At 47.3% G+C, this 22571-nt stretch overlaps 1 protein-coding gene across 1 annotated transcript in view; it reads right to left on the bottom strand.

Moving 5' to 3' along the window:
- MYBL2 (MYB proto-oncogene like 2) overlaps positions 1-22571 on the bottom strand; it is an 83599-nt gene that overhangs the window by 44684 nt on the left and 16344 nt on the right. The window contains exons 4-7 of the mRNA XM_088480605.1: positions 19245-19337; positions 18046-18266; positions 5739-5874; positions 5427-5648 (exon numbers count right to left, since the gene is read on the bottom strand). Of these exons, the coding sequence (XP_088336731.1) occupies positions 5427-5648; positions 5739-5874; positions 18046-18266; positions 19245-19337 (672 nt within the window). The remainder of the gene's footprint in view (positions 1-5426; positions 5649-5738; positions 5875-18045; positions 18267-19244; positions 19338-22571) is intronic.

Below are 22571 nucleotides of genomic sequence, written 5' to 3'. Positions count from 1 at the left end.
CTTCCCGCAATACAAAACATACATGTAGGTTACTTGGCAACTGAAAAAAAAGTACCCAAATGTATAGGTTTGTGAACATGCGCCAAGGAAAATAGATTGCAAGCTCCACTTGGGCAGGGACTGATGTGAATTATTTAATATACTCTGTTAAGTTCTGTGGAAAGTGTGAACACTATATAAATAACTTAATAGTTGATAATCCACCAATAGGACTTCAAAATCTGTAGTAAAGAGGAGGACTTTCCCCCTCCTTGATCAACAGGGAATCCTGGTAAGGAAGGATAGTCACTCTATTGGACATCTAATGAGTACCATAAAAGTCATGATCCTGAGAAGACATCAGTGCCCTACCCAGATCTGAACTGAAGTACAAATCCTTGATGTCTATATAGACCATGAACTTGCTGTGCTAAATCCCATCTTTACAGACCTCAAATACAACATCTTAAACCTGCCCACCCCAATTTGAGTGTTTACAGATTTCAGGTTTATTAAATTATAAGCAAAAAATTATCAGTCTGGTTTTTAGAGAAAAAAAAAAAAAAAAAAAAAAGATGTGACCAGAATCTCAAGCCCTTCTCAGAGCCAGTCTTTGTTTTGTCACAAGAAAGCTAGTGGTATGGTATGAGACATTCTGAAGTGGAATTAAACCAATGATTCCAGAAGAGAAATCAACTGATGTCATGAGTGGGCATATTGCCCATCATGAAGAGGGTTAGGAGGCTGGCAACATAGCTGACAAAGCCTGGTGACTCTTTGCTATCCTCTAAACTTATGTTTACCTGTGGAATGAAACAAATGAAACCAAAAGCCCTTGTGGTTGAGATCATTAATGGGGAGCAAGAAACACTTTTTTCCCCAATGACTGGCTAGTAATCTTGTCCAGTTCCAGGCCAAATAAAACATTACTTGCAAGAGTTAGGGCGGTTTCCAAGTCAGCCATGGAGTAGCAGGCAAATTTGCAAGCTCCCCAGCCCTAATACCCCATTCTAGACATTCTGAAACCAACCTATGTGGTTGTTGGGCTCCTTACCCTCTCCTGAGTGGCTAGTGTGTATATTGACAGGATTCCCTGCTGGGTCGGGGCATCGGCGGTGGAGAATTGTCTGTCGGCATCTTGACTGCCTGGCCCCTTCTATACCAGGCGTCTCTTGCACTTGGAGAACAATCATATGTTTGGAGGGCACTATCACATTGTTCTACATCACTCCTTGAATCCAGTCCATATTTTGGGATCCACTTATACACTGGATTTGAAGTCCCATTTTTGCATGATTATGCAATTAATTTTTTCCTATAGTTATGAATGATCTATGAACGATTTCCAGTAAATGAATCATAACATTGCATTATAATTCTTGATTTCTTACCCCCGAAGAAGTCAATTTACGGACAAAACACGTAGGGTTTCTGGTGCAATGTCCAAACACCAAGCGGGAGAATCCTGCCAATCGAGCTCACACCCATAAAGATGGTAGCAGGATTAGATCATCACCGCAACTGTATTGTGATTGTGGATACTTTACCTTCTTTATGCTGTAAGCAGTTTTTTATTAAAAAAAAAGAAAAAAGATAAATTGCCAATTATTTATGGTCCGGCCATTGGGCCTATTTTTTGTTGGGTGATCTTTGGCGAGAAGGTATTTCTTTTAGGAACATGCCAGACATATCAGCCTCCTAGTATCCTAGTGGAAAGGATTTGTAGACACAGTAAAGACAACCTACTGATCCTATCACATGATTTTATCACTTCTATTTTAATATTTTTTTTTTTTTTATGTATAGCGCCCTCTGGGGGGGTGTGTATGTGGGTGTAATATATATATATATATATATATATATATATATATATATATATATATATATCATACACATACATATACACACACACCTATCCTGTGCGGCCACTGGCTTGTTTCTTGGCCTGGCGGAATTATACGTTTTGTTTTTTTTACTTGACCTGTAGCCCTATGGGTCATTTGTTTTTCTCCTTAGTGTATATTTTCTCTTTAGTTTTTTTCATTTGTTTCTGTCTGGTCTTAAATAGAATACTGGTCCGCAGCACTACATTGTGTTGGAGATTCTGGGGTTGGGATCCCCCTTGCTGCTCCCCATACCAACACCTAAATCTTAAGTATCTAGCACACTATGGGGGTGATTCAGTTTAGGTCAGAATTGCAAAGCTGCATGCAAGCACCTCTGCAATTCCATTCTTGTTAAAATGCAAAATGCAGCACGTGGTGTCTGATACCTCCTGCTGCATGTGTGATCCCAGCACTGCAACAGAGGTCGTAGGCTAGGCTCACAATCGCAACCATTAGTCGCGACAGTGGACGGCGCCTGACCGCCAGCCAGCTAAGTAAGCCTCAGCTTACCTCAGGCAGGCCGGCTTGCGGGGCCAGGAAATTATGTCCGTGGATACAGCCCTTAGCTTTACCACTCCCGGAAAATGGGGTCAACACGGCCCCGTTTCCGGGAACGCCGGCCATTCCTGCCAGTTTCTGACCATTTGCCCAAGTGCCTGAGGATGTATGCTGCACCTGTGGCCAAAAGTGTCCTGACGAGGAGTGCTGGACAACATTCAATGGACCAAACTATAAATCGGGCTGAAAATGTAGTGTACGTAATTTCAACCATCTGGCTTACATTCCTGCCGATAATGCATGTTAAAATTTCACCTTTGTGGATGTATTTAAATCAGCAGACGTGTATTTGCGTCTTCTCTTAAAACAAGTAACCTGTTACTGAATACAAGTCCATTATTTGACAGTCTTTAGTGATCTATAAATAGAGCATATGTTTTCCATCAATGAACGTTGGTCAAACTTTCCACCTAGGTTTATAAACCCTTGATCTCTTCTGTTTCTACCAGTGCAATACTGGTGTGACATTGCTTCACCTGAATGATGTGCTACCACAGATGAGGGCACATTTGAATTTTGAAGGACATATAGTCGCAATGCTTTGCTACAGCTGTGTGGGGAATTGTGTGCATTAATGTGTAGCATAGTATGTAATTTTTATATCCTTCCTATTCAATCCCCACATGCTTTTTCAATGCCCCTCCGTCCTCCCCACATGCAATCAGGCCATCCGACATGCACTTACTATGCCCTCCAGACTACCTCACATTCCCTTTCAGTGCCCTTCAGGAATATACCCTTTGATGTTCTTTCCAGAAAGTATTCTGTCCGAGGATATGCCTCCCCATCAGTCGATGGCAAAAGAGACGACGGGGATCCTATCTGGAGACAGACGTAGGGGCTGGTATTGCCTCAGCAGGAAAAAACAAATTCTTATAAACGAAGAAGATTGATTCTGGTATTGCCTCAGCAGGAAAAAACAAATTCTTATAAACGAAGAAGATTGATTCTCTAATTCAGGTCGCAATGGTTTTCTTAGTTGGCATGTAACCTTTTTGTCATATCTGCTGGAAGAACAAACAAGTGCTCTGGTTTCCCAAAGTTCCTTCAAATCTGAGTAGGTAGTCAAGAGTAAATATTGCTCTTACAAGATCTAGCGTATGTCATTTATTTTCAATCTCACCCTTAGGTTGATGGAAGAAAGACGGTAGTGTGATCTCCTGATTCAGGTGGAATGAAGATACTACTTTTGGCAGAATGGCTGGATTTGTACTCCGTACGACTGTCTGGCATGGTATATTAAAGAAAGACTTCTGCACATAGGGCTGTAAATCACTCGATCTCCTGGCTGAGATAATTAAAAATACCACTTTCCAAGTTAGGAATTTTATAAAGGCTTTCTACAAAGGCTCAAACAGATGTGACATCAGAACATTAAGTATTACACTTAGGTTCCAAGGGGTGACCTAATTTGTGGGCAAATTCTCTTTATGGCTTGAGAATCTTATCCAAGTCTCCTGCTAACATTCTGTCCAGAAGGATGGCACAGATGCATTTCCTGCACGATAGCTTTATGAAAGGTCCAGCGGTATCAATAAAACTGCATCCTTCTGTGCAAGACATGACTTTCCTGCTTTCATTATGTCGAATTTAGATCCTGTCCAGAAATAAACGTTCACCAGATTCTAAAGTACACTTGCGAAGACACTTGTTGTCTGCATAAGGAGTTGAATTAATTGATCACAGTCCTTTTTCTTTCAACAATTCCTGCTCAATTCCTGCTCAAACTCCACATCATCAAGATGGAGCCTGGAAGATTTGAAAGTTGAAGTGGCCCCTGATGCAATAGATCAGATTGGTAAATATCCACTGCTCTTCTATCGCCATTTCCCAAGTGATTGAGAATGAAGCTCTTCTAGGCCAGTAAGGCAGAATTGGTACCAACTCTACTTGCTCTTCTATGATTTTTTTTCAGAGTGTAAGTTATCACAGGGAATGGTGGGTACAAAACCCAGATGAAACACCCATCATAGTGAGAAAGTGTCTATGCCTTGTGTCCCTGGTAGACTATATCTGAAGTAGTAGTGAGGCAGCTTTGTATTCAGGTGTTGCCATGAGGTCTATTTCTGGGCAACCAAACCTCACTATGGCCTGGATTACCTGTGTATTCAGCTCCTATTCTCCCAGCAGGTCCTGCTGTTTGCTGAGAAAGTATGCTATAACATTTTCTTTGCCTGGTACATTGAGTGCGGATTTAACTGCCCATGCCATGATTCTTGTTACTTCGCTCATTAGAGCCTGGCTTTTGGCTCTGTAGATTACTTATTGCTTTCCATACAGGGCTAATTTCTCTATTGAGTCCAACATCCTTGTACTACGTGCTGTAACAGAACTGCCCCCCAACGTAATGAGCTTGTTAATATCCGGTACTGTGGTTGTGATAGCAAAGTTGACCAGTGTTCCAATGAGCCAGACTCTTTTTGTGGATTGTTCCAGCTGTACAGTGTACTGTAGAGAGGCTTCTGACTGTATTTTAACATATTATAATGTAGCTTTAACATTCGCCATCTTGCCCATGGAAATAGGTCTACAAACGAAGGGCAGTGCCATTTTTAGGTCCTTTAACAGGCCGGGGGCATGCACAGACCGCCCCGCAAAAGGCATCCTGGTCTGGCCACATCACAGGTCCCCTCTGGCGTGCGGCTGCACACTGTACTCTGCTCACCACTGAAGGACTTGACATGGGGACTGTATAAAGGTTTTGGCTGAGGTTCCCTGCTGACCAAGTCGCCGGCCATCACCAGGCTGTCCATGTCCATGACAGGAAAAATAGGACAAGAGGGAAGAGGAGGGAGCTGGGATATATAGACCAGGTGGGTGGTCTCTTCGGAAAAAAACTAATTCCCTGTTTAAACCGAGGAGAATGTGGTACTAACCCAAAGTAATGGCTGCCATAGAGAAGAGATGAAGAAAATAAACTTCAACCAACAAAACTCACTGGGGGCGTTGACCCATTATATTGCACTTGCTAGGAAAATGGGTAGTTTTACACCTGCTACATACCGACTCCATGTCTGTGTTTGGCACTAGGTAATTGATGTACTCCACCATCCATTTCTCTGGACCGGAGCTCACCGAAGCCACAGCTGATGAGGGACTGGACTGTGCGCTATCTTCATCCTCTCCTTCACTTAGCAGCTCAGACTTTACCTCTGTTATTTTTACTTCCACTATGTCAGAGGCGGGAATGTTTTCTACTAAGTCAACCTTTTCCTGCAAACCGGTCTGTAAAAGAAACAGTTAATGGTAATAAGCTCCAGATCTAGGAGAAGAAAAAAAAAAAAAGGTCACTTTAAAGACGGTGTGTCGCTTTACCGATGCCACGGCAGCTTGGTAACCAGAGTCTTCTTTTTCCTCTTTGACACTGCTTTTACTCCCATTCAGATAACCCCCAGTCTCAACCTTCCGCTTGATGGTTGAGTTCCAGTGATTCTTCACTGCATTGTCAGTTCTGTGCAGGAAAATAGCAGATTAAAAAGGGAAGCATTCTCTCCGACAGTGCTACCATTTCATTACATCCTCAACATAAGGGTTCACAAATCTGTTTTTAGGCCTCACCAACAAGGCATTTTCTGCATTGTATTGATGGACATCAGATCTATGGGTAGGAGTAGGAGTTTGAAGTAAAAATCCTTCCCCTCTATATACCCTAGCCTGATAAGAAACTGCTTTTTCCAATTGCCCCCAGGAGCATTGAAAAATCATCGCAGAACTGCTTATGGCAGCAAAAGAATGTTAATTTTCATTTATCTACTGCGGTCATCAGCCACCACAGCAGTGATTATGAGGTGACTGTTGTATATAGCTAGATGGGGTGGGACCCATCAGTTAGAACCTCCTACTAGGCTGACTTTCTCACAAAGGAAAGACCACCTAAACAATAAGACATTAAACCCAACAGCTGTTGCTTCTCTGATCTCTCTCAAAAAGCAGGTGGTGGGTATTTTACATTTTCTGTGGAGTTGCCTGTCTTTATAGTCTCATTGCAATAGAAGTGCCCATTTTCTCTTTCTGGTCAGATAAACTGGGTTGTTCCAGAGCTAAATCTGAAGTGGTACTGTCTGGTATATTTTTTTTTTATTTACATGCTGAATACATGTCATACATAATTACCTAGTGGATAGTGAGGAGCAAACACTGTTAGCAGCTGAGGGCCTACAGTCATGCACACTAGTGTGCGGATGGGCCGATCTGGCAGAAATAGCCTGAACTGCTTCTCCAGGGATGCAAACCAACAGGAATTGGTGAAGAAACTTTAAACTTGTTTTACAAGCAGGGGGCTGTATTATCACCTGTCAAAACATATTTGAGAGCTGCCATATAAAAGTCTACAATCATCTATTCCAGGGATTTTCAACATTCAGCTGTTGTGGAACTACACATACCATCATGCCCTACCACAGTTCTGCTATTAGGGCATGTTGTGATGCTTAGCTCCACAACAGCCGGAGGCCGCAAAGTGAATACCCCTGCTCTATTCCAGCTATATCATCACTAACCCATAGTGGTGTATAAACGCTTTTAATGGATACAAATAAGCAATAAACACCATTCTTCCTAAAACACCCTACAAAACAACCATCAGCCGTAATCCTGTGACCTACAGATAAGAGGCTACTTCTGTAACTCGTTTCATGACTGTTTTAGGTTGCCCCAACCTATAGATGTTATCAGTAATAGTAGGTTACGAATGGTAATTTCTGGACACCTTGCCACCAGCTTTCATTACAATCTGGACAAATCTTTCGCAAGACCCTGCCTCTACATGGCAAGCAACTACCACTGTCTGCTGCACTTATTTTTTTTATATGCATGTTTTTTTACATGGTGCAGTTTAAATCATTCCTGTACCACTGTCAATTTATCTGAATAGCACTGTAATATCTACCATTGCTTCACACCCACACATTTGTAAGAATATTGTATCCTAATTTTATAATTAGGACTAATTTTATAGTCCTGCAACTTCACAGCTCTATACTCCTTTTGTTTACAATATACTATTGTAGTTGTGCCTCTATATCTACCAGCACTGTTCTTCCTTTGATCTGCATTTTAGAAGTTTTAACTCTACTGTTCCTGTATCTCATGCTTATTACTACTACTGCTATTTTTTCCCCCCCATGTCCCTCTTTTCTTCAACTCCCCCCTCATTCAGCAGCTACATACTGTAATTCTCTCTTCTACAAACAGTTCCCACCTCTTTCCTCCGTCCATAGTCTGCTCCTTCTCCTCCCCCTCTCTCCTCCGTCACCCTTCATCCCAAATAGTACTCTTCACCGTATCTCCCATTACTCCATTATCTATCACTCCCTTCTCTCCAAGTCACCTCTCCTCCACCAACACTACACTAAACCTTCACCTTGCCCACCACCTGCTGTCACCCTTCCTCATTCAGAACCCTGCCACATCTCCACATCCCCCTTCTCTAAATTAACCAATCAATCTCACCTCCACGATACAGCAACCCTAATCTCATCCTCATCTATCCTCTTAACACTGTCCATATCTCCTGTGCCAGCTGGAATGCCAGATCTATCTATAGTTATCTGGTCCCCATCCATCTCCAACTTCCTAAATCTCCTAGTTATCAGGGAATCCTGGATTTGCCCCTCTGACACCACTTCCCCTGCAACCATCTTCTTTGGGGGCCTCACATTCTCACACCCCCTGGCCCGGGAATCTCCATGGTAGTGGTGTTGGGGTCCTTCTATCTTCTGGTCACTCCTCACACTCACCTTCTGAACCCTCCTTTTCATTCTTTACATTCGAGGTTCATGCTATTTGCCTCTTCCAACCTGTTCACCTTTGAGTAGTCATTTATCGTCCCCCTTAGCCCTAGCTTTAAATAACTTTATTACTTTGCTTCCTCGTTCCTAATCTTCAAATGGGCTCTCAAGACCCACCTTCCACAAAGCTTTCCAGTACTCATCTTATCCTGCTGCTGCATGCTCTATCTACCCCATCTGTGTCACTCCTTTTTGTCTGCCTATTCCTTTAGAATGTAAGCCCTCACGAGCATGGCCCCGTTTCCGCACGTGCTTCTCCTTGCCTACTTATACTCATTTACTGCTAACTCCCCACATTGACACCTAACACTTGGCTGCTGACACACTGCTTATTTAAGAGTTATGCAGCAATGTTTATAAATCATATCCTTGTCCTGTTATTCACGGTTTTTCTTGTATGCTTGTTTATGTACTCTGCAAGGCGCTGCGGAACCCTTGTTGCTCCATATAATTAATGGATAATAATGAATAAAAAAAATGTATATTATAACAATAATAAAAACAAGAGAGATATGGTAAGGAACTAACCTTTGTTATCTCTGTTTCTACGAAGTCCATAGGGTCCACAGGGTTGACCTTGGGATATAGCTGGATGTAAACCCTCCTGTGCATAAGCCACACAAACAGAACAAAGCCAATGGGCTAACGGTTGTTTGTTGGCAGGCCAACCCCTCCTGTGAAAACCAAAGAGGACAAACAATGAATCAGACTTCCTAACGGAAGCAGTCCGGTCCACATAGATTCTGAGAGCACGGACTACAACCAAGGAAGCCTCACCAGCTGAAAGATCAGGTGACTGAAAAGCTGGCACCACAAGTTCCCGATTGATGTGGAACTTCGAAACCACTTTAGGTAAAAACTCAGGACGAGTGTGAAGCACTGCTCTGTCCTGGTGAAAAATCAGAAAAGGGGGACGACAGGAATGTGCCCCCAATTCTGACACCCTCCTGGTAGAAGCAATTGCAAGGAGAAAAACAGTCTTAAACGTTAACCACTTGAGTTCCACCGACTCAAGAGGCTCAAAAGGAGGACCCTGCAGGACCCGAAGAACCACCGCCAAGTCCCAAGGAGCCACAGGAGGCACGAAGGGAGGCTGGATTCGGAGAACACCTTGGAAAAAAAGTGTGAACATCTGGCAGTGTAGCGATCCTTCGTTGGAACCACACGGTCAGCGCAGACACATGCACCTTCAGGGAGGCAAGGCGTAAGCCTAGGTCCAAACCTGATTGAAGAAATTCCAAGATCCTAGAAACTCGGAACACCTGAGGATCATAGTTTCTGGACTCACACTACTGAAAGCAAGTGTGCCAAACCCTGTGGTAAATCCGTGCGGAAGCAGGCTTGCGTACCCTGAGCATGGTACTAATAACCGAACCAGAGAAGCCCCGAGACCTTAAGACGGCTGTCTCAAGAGCCACGCCATCAAAGACAGCCGAGCCAGATCCGTGTAAAGGCAGGGCCCTTGAGACAATAGGTCCCGACACTGAGGAAGAAGGTACGGAGCGTCGATGGAGAGGCTCCTCAGATCGGGAGAACCAAGGACGTCTGGGCCACACTGGAGCCACCAGCACGAGTGTGCCGCCGTCCTGCTTGAATTTCCGCAGGACCCGAGGGAGAAGGGATATCGGAGGAAACAGATACGCCAGTTAAAACTGCCATATCACCGACAGCGCGTCTACCAGACATGCGCCTGTGTCTCTTGTCCTTGACCCGTAAACAGGCAACTTGTGATTGTGACGGGAGGCCATCAAGTCCAGCTCCGGCAGCCCCCATCTGTCCACGAGTAGCTGAAACACCTCTGGGTGAAGCGTCCATTCCCCGGGATGCACGTCGTGACGGCTGAGGAAGTCTGCCTCCCAATTGAGGACTCCGGGGATGAAGACCGCAGAGACTGCTGGAATGTGGCACTCCGCCCAAGCAAGGATGCGAGACACCTCCAACATCACAGCCCGACTGCAAGGACTTTCTCCAATTTATCAATTGGGAGCATCCTGGGAGCAGCAAAAGCTTTAACTGCGTGGTGCCCGTGGATCCAGATCCAGCTATACCCCAAGGTCAACCCTGTGGACCCCCTATTGACCCTGAAGTAGAAAAAAATATGAGATATGGTAAGAACTTACCTTTGTTATCTCTATTTCTACGAAGTCCATAGGGTACCACAGGATACCTTGGGTATAGGTGATGACGTCAGGCATCTGGCACCATAGAGTAAAGTTTTCAGCCTCCCAGGATGCACTAGGGTCCCCCTCCTATACCCCGCCTCCGAGCCAAGGCATCTCAGTTACGTGCCAAGCCATAGGCCGGAGGAGAAGGAAGAGAGAAAAAAGATCTGGACACACACAAGAATCACATTCTAACCAGAGGGAGACGGAAAAACCGGTGACCAGAGCAAAGCCCATCTGCAGCACAGGTGCAACAGGGCGGGAGTCCTGTAGAACCCTATGGACTTCGTAGAAATAGAGCTAAGGGTAAGTTCTTACCATCTCTCATATTTTCTACTTCAGGGTCCATACGGTATCCACAGGATACCTTGGGGATGTCCCAAAGCAGTATCCTTTAAGGGTGGGGGACGCTCCTGTGCTGAAAGGAGAATCCGCCACCCGAAGGAAGCATCCTGAGAGGCAAAGGTGTCAAACGCGTAATACCTCACAAACGGTATGGACAGAGGACCACGTGGCCGCCTTGCAGATCTGGACTGCAGAAGCACCACGTCGAGCTGCCCACGAAGTTCCCACAGACCTAGTGGAATGGAGCCCTCACAGAAGGTGGAACCGGCAGGCCTTCATGAAGATAAGCTTCTGAAATCGCCATACGGATCCAAGCTGCCAAAGTTTGCTTTGAAACAGGCCAACCCTTTTTACGGAAGCCATAGAGGACAAACAAGGCGTCAGACTTCCTAAATGAAGAAGTGCGGTCAACATAAGTCCTTAAGGCCCGCACAACATCCAAAGTGGCCACACCCACTGAAAGGCCAGGTGAGTTAAAAGCCGGCACAACGATTTCTTCGTTAATATGAAACCGGGAAACAACTTTGGGAAGAAATTCAGGACGAGTGCGCAGCACTGCCCTGTTCCCATGAAAAATCAAGAAAGGGGGTCTACAAGAGAGAGCCCCTAAATCAGAAACATGTCTGGCCGAAGCTATGGCCAGAAGGAAAACTGTCTTAGCTGTTAGCCATTTAAGATCCACTGAGCCCAGTGGTTCAAACGGCGGTCCCTGGAGAGCCCTCAGGACCACAGCCAAGTCCCAAGGCGCCACAGGTGGAACAAAAGGCGGCTGAATTCGCAGAACACCTTGCATAAAGGTGTGCACATCAGGGATTGTAGCAATCCTACGATGGAACCAGACAGACAGGGCAGAAACCTGCACCTTCAAAGAAGCAAGGCGAAGCCCATGGTCCAGTCCCGCTTGTAAGAAGGCTAGCACTCTAGACAGACGAAATTCCCGAGGTGCATAACCTCTCGGTCGACACCACTGGAAGAACGTATGCGACACACGATGGTATATTCTCGCAGAAGACGGTTTCCGAGCTCTTAGCATGGTTCGCACTACAGAGCTGGAAAACCCCCTGGACCTTAACATGGCCGTCTCAACAGTCACGCCGTCAAAGACAGCCAAGTCAGGTCCGGGTGAAGACAGGGACCCTGTGACAGAAGGTCCGGTCGTAGCGGCAACCGCAGAGGAATGTCCACGGACAGACTCTGAAGGTCTGAGAACCAGTGCCGTCTGGGCCATGCAGGAGCTATCAACAGAAGCGTCCCTCCTTCCTGTTTGAATTTCCGGCGGAAGAAGGGAAAACGGAGGAAACAGATAAGCGAACCAGAACGTCCACCGGACGGACAGAGCATCCACCAGAGACGCCTTTTCGTCTCTTGTTCGAGACCCGTACACCGGCAACTTGTTGTTGTGCCGGGACGCCATGAGGTCGATCTCTGGAAGACCCCACCTGTCCACCAGCAGCTGAAAAACGTCTGGGTGCAGGGACCATTCCCCCGGATGAACGTCCTGGCGACTGAAAAAGTCCGCCTCCCAGTTTAGCACTCCCGGGATGAATACTGCTGATATGGCCGGGAGATTGCGCTCCGCCCATACCAGGATTCGGGACACCTCTACGAGAGCCGCCCGACTTCGGGTTCCTCCCTGCCGATTTATGTAGGCCACGGTGGTAGCGTTGTCCGACTGGACCTGCACTGGGTGACCTTGGAGAACCCGATGTGCCTGCTGGAGAGCATTGAACACCGCGCGGAGCTCCAGAATGTTTATTGGAAGCTCTGTTTCTGCCTGAGTCCACCTGCCCTGGAACAAGTGTGGACCAGAGACTGCTCCCCAGCCCCGAAGACTGGCGTCAGTTGTCAACAGGTCACAAATCGCCACCCAGAACGGACGACCCTTGTTGAGATGGGTCGTCTGCAACCACCAGGCTAAGGGCTAGGCGAACCTCCTGAGTGAGCACCATCGTCTGGGATTTTAGAGTCTGAGGCAGTCCATTCCATTTGGACAAGATCAGGTGCTGCAGAGGTCTGGAGTGAAACTGGGCATATTCCACCATGTCGAATACCGACACCATGGGGCCCAGTAACCTCATCGCCGAGTGCAGAGACACCCGGCGGCTCTGCAGACAACCGCGCACCCTCAACTGCAAGGCCGAGATCTTTTCCCCCGTCACAAAGATCCTTTGCTGTCCGGAGTCCAATAAGGCTCCGAGGTGCAGAATCCGTTGATCAGGGTGGACTTCTGCCGGTTTATTAACCAGCCGTGCTGTTGCAGTACCGCAATGGTCAGGTCCAAGTGGCGTAGAAGGAGCTATGAAGATCCTGCCACCAAGAGAAGGTCGTCCAAGTACGGTAACATGTGGACTCCCTGCAGCCGTAGGGAAGCCGCCATGACCGCCATCACCTTGGTGAAAACACGTGGTGCTGTCGCCAGGCCAAAAGGTAACGCCCAGAACTGAAAGTGGTCGTTGCGGATTGCAAACCTGAGGAACTGTTTTATGATGGCGTAAACGAATAGGGACATGCAGGTAAGCGTCCTGTATGTCCAACGACACCATGTAGTCCCCAGGTTCCAGCGCCAGAATGATGGACCGTAGGGTCTCCATCCGAAACTTCGGCACCCGCAATGACTTGTTGAGAGCTTTGAGGTTGAGTATCGGACGATACGACCCATTGGGTTTCTGCACCAAAAAGAGATCGGAAAAGAAACCCTGGCCCCTCTGGGAGAATAGAACAGGCACTATAACTCTCCAGCCTGGAGCATAGTGTGCAAGACCTTCCGCAGTTCCAAGGCTTTGTTCCGGTATGATGGCAGACCCGTGGTGAAGAATCGAGACGGGGGTCTGTGCCGGAAGGAGAGGGCGTACCCGTGAGAAACCACCTCGAGAACCCAAGTGTCTGTCGTGGTGACTGACCAACACCGGGCGAACTGCAGCAGGCGGCCTCCCACTTTGGGATCCCCCAAAGGGAGGCCCGGACCGTCAGGCCGCAGGCTTGTCATCTGGCTTAGGGGCCGGACGTCTGGTACTCCAGGCCTGCACCGGGGCTTGGACGATTTTTTGGGGCCAGCCTGTCGGGGAAAGGACTGTGCTTTAGGCCTACCCTGGGCCCTATAAGGCCGAAAGGACGACGTACCTGAACCGGAAGGAACTGCAGCAGACGGGAGACATGCAGATTTGGCTGCCGCCAGTGTGGCTACAATTTTGTCCAGGTCCGGACCAAATAGAACTTCTCCATTAAAAGGCAACGCTTCCAAGCCCTTTTTGGAATCAGCGTCCGCCTTCCAAGATAGCAACCATAAGGTGCGACGAGCAGCTACAGCTGCCGAAGAAATCCGAGACGCCAGGGTACTGATATCCAAGGCCGCTTTGTTGATATAAGTGGCCGAATCCCGGAGATTGCCGATCAACTCCGTCTATTCAGCCAAACAGTCGGAATCGAAGGACGCCTCCAAAGTGTCAGCCCAGCGCTCCATAGCTCTGGCAACCCAACAAATGGCCATAGCCGGCCTAGCTGCCACTGCCCCCCCGCCCCCCGCAAGGGAATAAACGGACTTTAGGCAGATCTCCAGCTTGCGGTCCGTAGCATCCTTTAGGGAAGACATGGATGGCATGGGTAATGTGGCACTACGGACTAGGCGTGTCACATGAGAATCCACCTGTGGAGGGGATTCCCACTTAGAAAAATAATTATCCGCGAACGGATAAGCCACCGCCAACCGCCTCTGTGGCTGGTACCGTTTGCCAGGCTGTTTCCACGCGTCCTCTAAATGGTCCACCATTTGACCCGAAAGAGGAAACACTGTGGCGTCACCTTTAATATCCTTAAAAAAGGCATATTTAGATTTGGACACAGGAGGATCTTCGTCCTCAATCACCAAAGCTGTGCGGACTGCCTGAATAAGTCCAGGAATATACACCTTGGACCTAGCGTCCACATCCTTAGTACGGAGAGGTTCCTGGTCCGAAAGATCCAGAATCTCCCCATCATCAGACGTCACGTCGTCATCCTCATAAGGAGCAGACAGACGCCACCGGCCGCAACACAGACTCCCCTTGTAACACATCCGACAAGTGCTGTACAGAACTAGTCAGGGAATTAACCCACGCAGGCTCCTGAGAGACCTGGGGAGGAGAAATAGGGAGACTGTGGGGTACCATCAATTGCCTCGGGAAACCCTGCATGGGTGACGACACCACTGATTGCTGGGACAATCCCATCTGTGAGAACGCAGGCTGCGGAGCTAACTGGCCCACCAGGGATGTAAGCGCTTCGGCGAAACAAGCCCAGGGCGGCTCCTGTACCGGTGCTGTGACAGTAATTGGCCGCGCCAATAAATAACACTGCCGGCATAGCCCCTCTGCGCTACCCTCCCCCTCCGCTATAGGTACTTTACATGTAGTACACTGAAGCTGGAGAGGAAAGTCACTCTCAGACATGATGGTAAGTATGTGACCCCTCTCACCAATACTTGTTAGTATAGCGAGAGACCACCCTGCAAGCACCGCACCGCAAGGGTTTTAGCAGAAAGAACAGGGACAGTGATAAGGCTGACAGTAAGAAATTAAAAGTACAGGCAGCAGCGCTAGCACAGTCACATACAATGCACAGAAAAATAAATCCTGCACTATCAGCGCTGATACTCAACTACACAGAGTCTGGTAGGACACAGCGCTGCATACACAGACCTGACCAAGCGGAGGAGAGGTATGCGGGGGGACCCCGCCTCCGATCTTAGGCTTCCAGCAGCGTTCACCATGCGTTACTGAAGATGGCCACCGAGGAGCATAGAGGAGGCTGGCCTGGAGGAGGAGCGCTGCCACAGGGCCAGTCGGCGTGTGCAGAGAGGGCTGTGTGCAGCGGGGGAGGCGCCGGCTGCGAGACAGGGAAGGCGCACTCCCCTGGCATGCATTTAATCCCTGGGACGCCGCAGCGCTACCACTCTGCCGCGGTCCGCTGTCCCAGGGGGGTAGTGGAAGCGCAGGTTAATACCTGGCTCCACACTGCAGCCAGTCCCCAGGGAGCCCCCTGCCTGGGGACTTTGGACCATGTTCAGCAGGGTCCCACCGCGGGACCCCTGATGCTTACCTGTTGTCCCCCTTAGATCCGGCCATGGGCCAAAACCTCTGGGGTCACCGCTAGCTGTGACCCCAGATGCTTACCAGCATCCCCGGATCGGTACCGGCGTGGTGTAGGGAAGACAGCATGGACGTCAGTATTGACTGTCCATGCTGTACTTCCAGATGTGCAGCCACAGCTGCAATGAAGAAAACTTCAGGGGCTCTTCTAAGCCCCCCTCTAGCAGGTGCATCCGACTCCGGCCGGGCACCAAACGAAACTGGGATGCCTTGGCTCGGGGGCGGGGTATAGGAGGGGGACCCTAGTGCATCCTGGGAGGCTGAAAGCTTAACTCTATGGTGCCCGATGCCTGACGTCATCACCTATACCCCAAGGTATCCTGTGGATACCCTATGGACTCTGAAGTAGAAAAATAATAATAATAATAATAATAATAATTATTATTATTAATCCCCAAGATGAATTTGTAAATCCACTAGAGACCGTGTAAGCCCTTCTATCTAGCAGTTGTCTAAGAACACCATTGGCTAAATGTAAGCCTCCAAAATTCCGATGCTGCAGGAATTTATGAAAGTCTCCCCATATTTTTAAAGTGACAGTTACATTTAGCCCATGATGTACTTCGACAACCGCTAGATAGAAGAGTACAAATTGCAGGTGGTTCAGCCCAGTTTGCTACAAAGTCTTGTGAAAAAGGAAATAGCCAAGTTTGAAGGGCAGAGAAGCACTACCATTCAGCAGAGATGACATTGATCAGGCTGTCTATGGTCTCCAAAGAAACCTTGGGGAGTTTACAGCATGAAGATAATCTGAATGCTGCCTACTAAGTAACCAACAGACTAGGTCCACCACCTTTAGGCAATAAGTTACAACTGGAATATTTGTATGGATTGCAGAAACATTTTGTTGCTAGTGTCTATACCTTTTCATTCCTAAATGAACAAATGCATAGCTGATTTCAGGAAATTAAACATTCCCCTAGTTTACTAGTTTTATTTTGCAACTTTTAAGTTAAAATTCTACCACTTCACTGTAGTTTTCAATTCTGTTTTGATGCATTTACCCCACACTTTGTTTTTAATTATGTTACAATGACACTTGGGTGTATGGACATCCAAATCTATGTCTCAGCATGTAAACATGTGGGAATGATGAGATGGACCTTAATAGACATACTGATGCAGAATACTGGTGTTTCCTGTTGATTACCAAGTCATTATGAAGCAGGGGGACACAGCAATATCAATGAGATTTATTTTCCTGTGCATGCAAGAAATGCCAAGTTCTTTTATTAGCAGTTATATTTGTTTTACCGGAGTGCTACACACCTGAAGGCCTGTATCATATAGTATGTTTGATAAGTGCCTTTGGAAAAAAAAAAAAACTGTCTGCAACCAGTATATAGGTGTATAATGTAATACTTTATATATGCAGATGTATTAATGAATTATAAGCTGTAACCAAATATCATTAGTAATAGATATTTACACATGGCTCTCAGTGCTTGCGCTCAGTGACCCCATGGGGGATGAGTGAAATTGTGAGATCAACTGCTGTGTGCTCATAGGGAGATTGGCCATTCATTTTGCTTTGTTTTAATTTTGTTTCTTGCTTATGCAATTCATTTCGTTTTGATCACTTTATTTGATTCAGTTTGTATGGGTGGCCTGTTGCGGTCAGTGTGATCCACCTGCAGTGTGGGACCCCACCCTTTGCAACATGTGGATATTTTTTATGTTTTGACATTCCATTCGCATGTGCTTCAGTCACTGTATTTTGCTCATTTTATTTGCACATGGGATTTTACTTCATCATTTCTAGTAAAGGACTAATGATATTTGGTTACAGCTTATATAATTCATTAATACACCTGCATATAAAAAGTATTGCATTATACACCTATATACTGATTGCAGAAACAGTGTTTTTTTTTTTCCGCAAAGACACTTATCGGGCTCATCAACCATATTATGAGATACAGGCCCTTCAGGGGTGTAGCGCTCCGATAAAACAAATAACTGCTACTACGGGACTTGAGACAGGACACGTATAGCATCGGAGCAGCTCCCAGAGTATAATTAATACGTATTCGAGCGCAGGATTGCCACCTAAACTGTATAACTATCACCTCTGTCCAAGTTCTTTTATGCCCAAGTCTGCATCCATATATCACGTGAGAGCCTGCTGCTACAAGACAGACATTGTGGGAAAGCCATTACTAATAAAAACTTAAAACTCAAAACTGTTAAAGCCACCCCTTACCTCCCAGGCAGCAACTTTGCTATTTCCGCCCAGCGGTTGCCCAAAAGTTTGTGCGCCTGACAAATAATGCGATCCTCCTCCTCGGTCCATGAAGACTTCTTCACTTCTGGGTTAAGGTGATTGTGCCAACGCTCGCGGCACTGTTTACCCATTCGACCCTTGAGTTGCTTGGCAATGAGGGTCCAGTGTTTGGTTCCATACTTCTGTACCAGCTCAATTACCTAAGGGCACATTTTAGTTAACATATTGACATAAAATGAACAGTATAAATTTTAACATTTATAATAGGGTATAATTTGGAAATCTAGATATATACAATGTAGACGGTTGATGGTCACTACGCTCTGCATGAAGGTTATAGTAGGGTGCTAGAGGAGATATGGTTAAGTAGGCTTATAGAATGATAGCCAAAGAAAGCTTTCTTTGGCCATCATGCTAATAAAACACATTGGTGTTCCTTGAAAATTTGGAGTGCCAAGCATCTGTATAGTGTATGATAGATACGTACGTACGTAATATATAAATATACACACATACTAGATATGAGTGGTACGTTTTTGGCTCGGATCTTCCTGCCAAGTTCGGATCTCGGGACGAGGCAAAACATCTTTCACGGACATCTCTGTACAAATGTCCATGACAGATAATGTTTTGTCTATGAAAGATGTTTTGCATCATTCTGAAATACAAATGTGGCGGGAAGATCCGAGCCAAAACCAAACTGCTCATCTCTAGTATAGACAGATATATTCACACATGTATACATTTTTAAACAGCTTGAAAATGGTCCAATACAGATAAGAAATGTTGCCATTTATTGTAAAAAAATAATAAAATAAAAAAAAAACTATCGTTTATGCAAATTTTCCTGCTTGTTCAGACACCCAGCTATTTGATTTTCCAGTCAAGAGTCCCCATCACAAGCTACACATACATACAAACCTATCCCTGTGTTTTATATATAATCTAATCTATCTATCTATAGCGACACTAAATGCAGGCAAACAAAGAAATGGGCAGCAAAGTAGATGACCAACGTTTCAATGCTAATACAACATTTCCGTTAGGATAATACAAAAGGAAATGTTATATAAATATTGAAAGGTTGGTCATCTAACTTTGCTGTCCGTATCGGTTCACCTGCATTGAGTGCTACCATGTATAGCTTTTTATATTTACTAGAGATATCCATCACATACCTTTTCATCTTCCTCTTTAGTCCATGGACCTTTCACGAGGTCCGGGTGGAGAACACGGAGCCATCTGTGCTGACATTGCTGCTCCGTCCGGTTCTGTGGGAGAACAAGGGAGGAGAGAATTCATACCTTTCCCAGATCTTGTACATTTTAAGATAGAAGCTCTCTCGCCTGTATAATTTGCCAAAGGTTAAAAATAATATCCATGATATAGAATCAAATTCATAAAGGAGTTAAGTATTTGAAAGGCTATACAGTGCCTTGCAAAAGTATTCACCCCCTTGTCTGTTTACCGTTTCTGTTTCATTACAACCTGTAATTTATTTATTTTTTAATCTGAATTTTATGTGAGGGTTCTGCTCAAAAACAAGAGATATGGTAAGAACTTACCTTTGTTATCTCTGTTTCTACGAAGTCCATAGGGTCCACAGGGTTGACCTTGGGGTATAGCTGGATCTGGATCCACGGGCACCACGCAGTTAAAGCTTTGCTGCTCCCAGGATGCACTTGGGTCCGTCCTCCTCTATACCTCGCCCCCGAGCCACAGCACCTCAGTTGGTAAGCAGCCAAGGCCGGAGGAGGAGACTAAACAGAGAGAAGGAAGACTGGAACACACAAGAAACCATACTCACAGAAATGGGAGACTGAAAACCGGTGACCAGCCACACAGCCCATATGAAGCCAGGTGAGTCAGGGCGGGCACCCTGTGGACCCTATGGACTTCGTAGAAACAGAGATAACAAAGGTAAGTTCTTACCATATCTCTTGTTTTCTACTTCAGGATCCATAGGGGGTCCACAGGGTTGACCTTGGGGATGTCCCAAAGCAGTTCAACTAAGGGCGGGGACGCTCCTGTGCTGAAAGGAGTACCCGGCGCCCGAAGGATGCATCCTGAGAGGCGAAGGTGTCAAACGCATAGAACCTCAAAAACGTTTGAATGGTAGACCAAGTGGCCGCCTTACACAGCTGAACAGCGGAGGCGCCACGTCTAGCAGCCCAAGAGGGACCCACAGAACGAGTGGAATGAGCCTTAACAGAGGCTGGCACAGGTAAACCCTCCTGTGCATAAGCCTCACAAATAACTGAACGAAGCCAACGGGCTAACGTCTGCTTGTTGGCAGGCCAACCCCTCTTGTGAAAACCGAAGAGGATAAACAAAGAATCCGACTTCCTAACCAAAGCAGTCCGGTCCACGTAGATTCTAAGTGTCCGGACTACATCTAAGGAAGCCTCACCAGCGGAAAGATCAGGTGACTGAAAAGCTGGCACGACAAGCTCCTGATGTGGAACTTGGAAACCACTTTGGGCAAAAACTCAGGATGAGTGCGGAACGCCGCTCTGTCCTGGTGAAAAATCAGAAAAGGGGGGCGACAGGAAAGCGCCCCCAACTCTGACACCCTCCTGGCAGAAGCAATTGCCAGGAGAAAAACGGTCTTGAACATCAGCCACTTGAGGTCCACCGACTCAAGAGGCTCAAAAGGAGGACCCTGCAAGACCCGTAGCACCACCGCCAAGTCCCAAGGAGCCACAGGAGGCACAAAGGGAGGCTGGATCCTGAGAACACCCTGGAAAAAGGTGTGAACATCCGGTAGTGTAGCAATCCGTCGCTGAAACCACACGGACAAAGCAGACACATGAACCTTCAGAGAGGCCAGGCGTAAGCCGAGGTCCAAACCTGATTGAAGGAACTCCAAGATTCTGGAAACCCGGAACACCTGAGGATTATAGTTTCTGGATTCACACCACTGAAAGTAAGTGCGCCACACCCTGTGGTAAATCCGTGCGAAGGCAGGCTTGCGTGCCCTAAGCATGGTACCAATGACCGAACTGGAGAAACCCCTAGACCTCAAGACGGCTGTCTCAAGAGCCACGCCGTCAAAGACAGCCGACCCAGATCCGGGTAAAGGCAGGGCCCTTGAGACAACAGGTCCCGACGCTGAGGAAGAAGGTACGGAGCGTCAATGGAGAGACACCTCAGATCGGAGTACCAAGGACGTCTGGGCCACGCCGGAGCCACCAGCACGAGCGTGTCGCCGTCCTGCTTGAATTTCCGCAGAACCCGAGGAAGTAAGGATATCGGAGGAAACAGATACGCCAGGTGAAACGTCCATTTCACCGACAGCGCGTCTACCAGACTGGCGCCTGTGTCTCTTGTCCCGTAAACGGGCAACTTGTGATTGTGACGGGAGGCCACCAAGTCAGGCTCCGGTAGCCCCCACCTGTCCACGAGTAGCTGAAACACCTCTGGGTGAAGCGACCATTCCCCAGGATGCACGTCGTGACGGCTGAGGAAGTCCGCCTCCCAATTGAGGACTCCGGGGATGAAGACTGCCGAGATCGCTGGAATGTGACACACTGCCCAAGCAAGGATGCGAGACACCTCAGACATCGCTGCCCGACTGCGAGTTCCTCCTTGGTGGTTGATATACGCCACCGTGGTGGCGTTGTCGGACTGCACCTGAACCGCCCTTCCGTGAAGAGTGGGACCGGACGACTGCAGGGCCCGGTATACTGCCCGCAGTTCCAGAATGTTGATGGGAAGAAGAGCTTCTTCCGCAGACCAACGACCCTGAAGTGACAACGAGCCGGTCACTGCCCCCCAACCCCGAAGACTGGCATCCGTCGTGAGCAGGACCCAGTCCGGGATCCAAAAGGGGCGCCCCTCGACCAGATGAGCTGTTTGAAGCCACCAAGCCAAAGACTGCCGAACCTCCGGGGACAACACCAGCAACTGAGAGCGGATCCGGTGAGGTAACCCGTTCCATTCCGATAGAATCAGCCCCTGCAGGGGCCGGGAATGGAACTGGGCAAATTCCACCATGTCGAATGTTGACACAATGGAGCCCAGAACTCTCATAGCCGAATGGACCGACAGGCGGCAACTGTTCAGGCAACTGTGTATCCTCAGCTGCAGGGAGGAGACCTTCTCCGGGTTCAGGAAGATCCTTTGCTGACGAGAATCCAGCAGGGCTCCCAAATGAACCATCCGCTGAGATGGAATCAGGGAGGACTTTATCCAATTTATCAGCCACCCGTGCGCTTGCAGGCAAGCGATCGTCAGGTGGAGATGTTGAAGCAGTACCTCCGGGGTGCTCGCCAGCAACAGGAGGTCGTCCAGATACGGCAGCAGCCGTACATTCTGGTTCCGAAGATGTGCGGCCATGACCGCCATAATCTTCGTGAACACCCTCGGTGCAGTGGAGAGACCAAAGGGTAGCGCCCGGAACTGATAATGGTGTTGAAGGATAGCGAACCTCAGATACCGCTGGTGCAAAGGTGCTATCGGAACATGGAGGTAGGCGTCCTGGATATCCAGGGACACCTTGTAAT

Source organism: Taudactylus pleione, unplaced genomic scaffold, assembly GCF_031769625.1.
Source record: "Taudactylus pleione unplaced genomic scaffold, aTauple2 ptg000256l, whole genome shotgun sequence".
NCBI classification, from domain to species: Eukaryota; Metazoa; Chordata; class Amphibia; order Anura; family Myobatrachidae; genus Taudactylus; species Taudactylus pleione.
The sequence above is the reverse complement of the archived record's forward strand: the minus strand, read 5'-3'. Positions and strand labels throughout refer to the sequence as shown.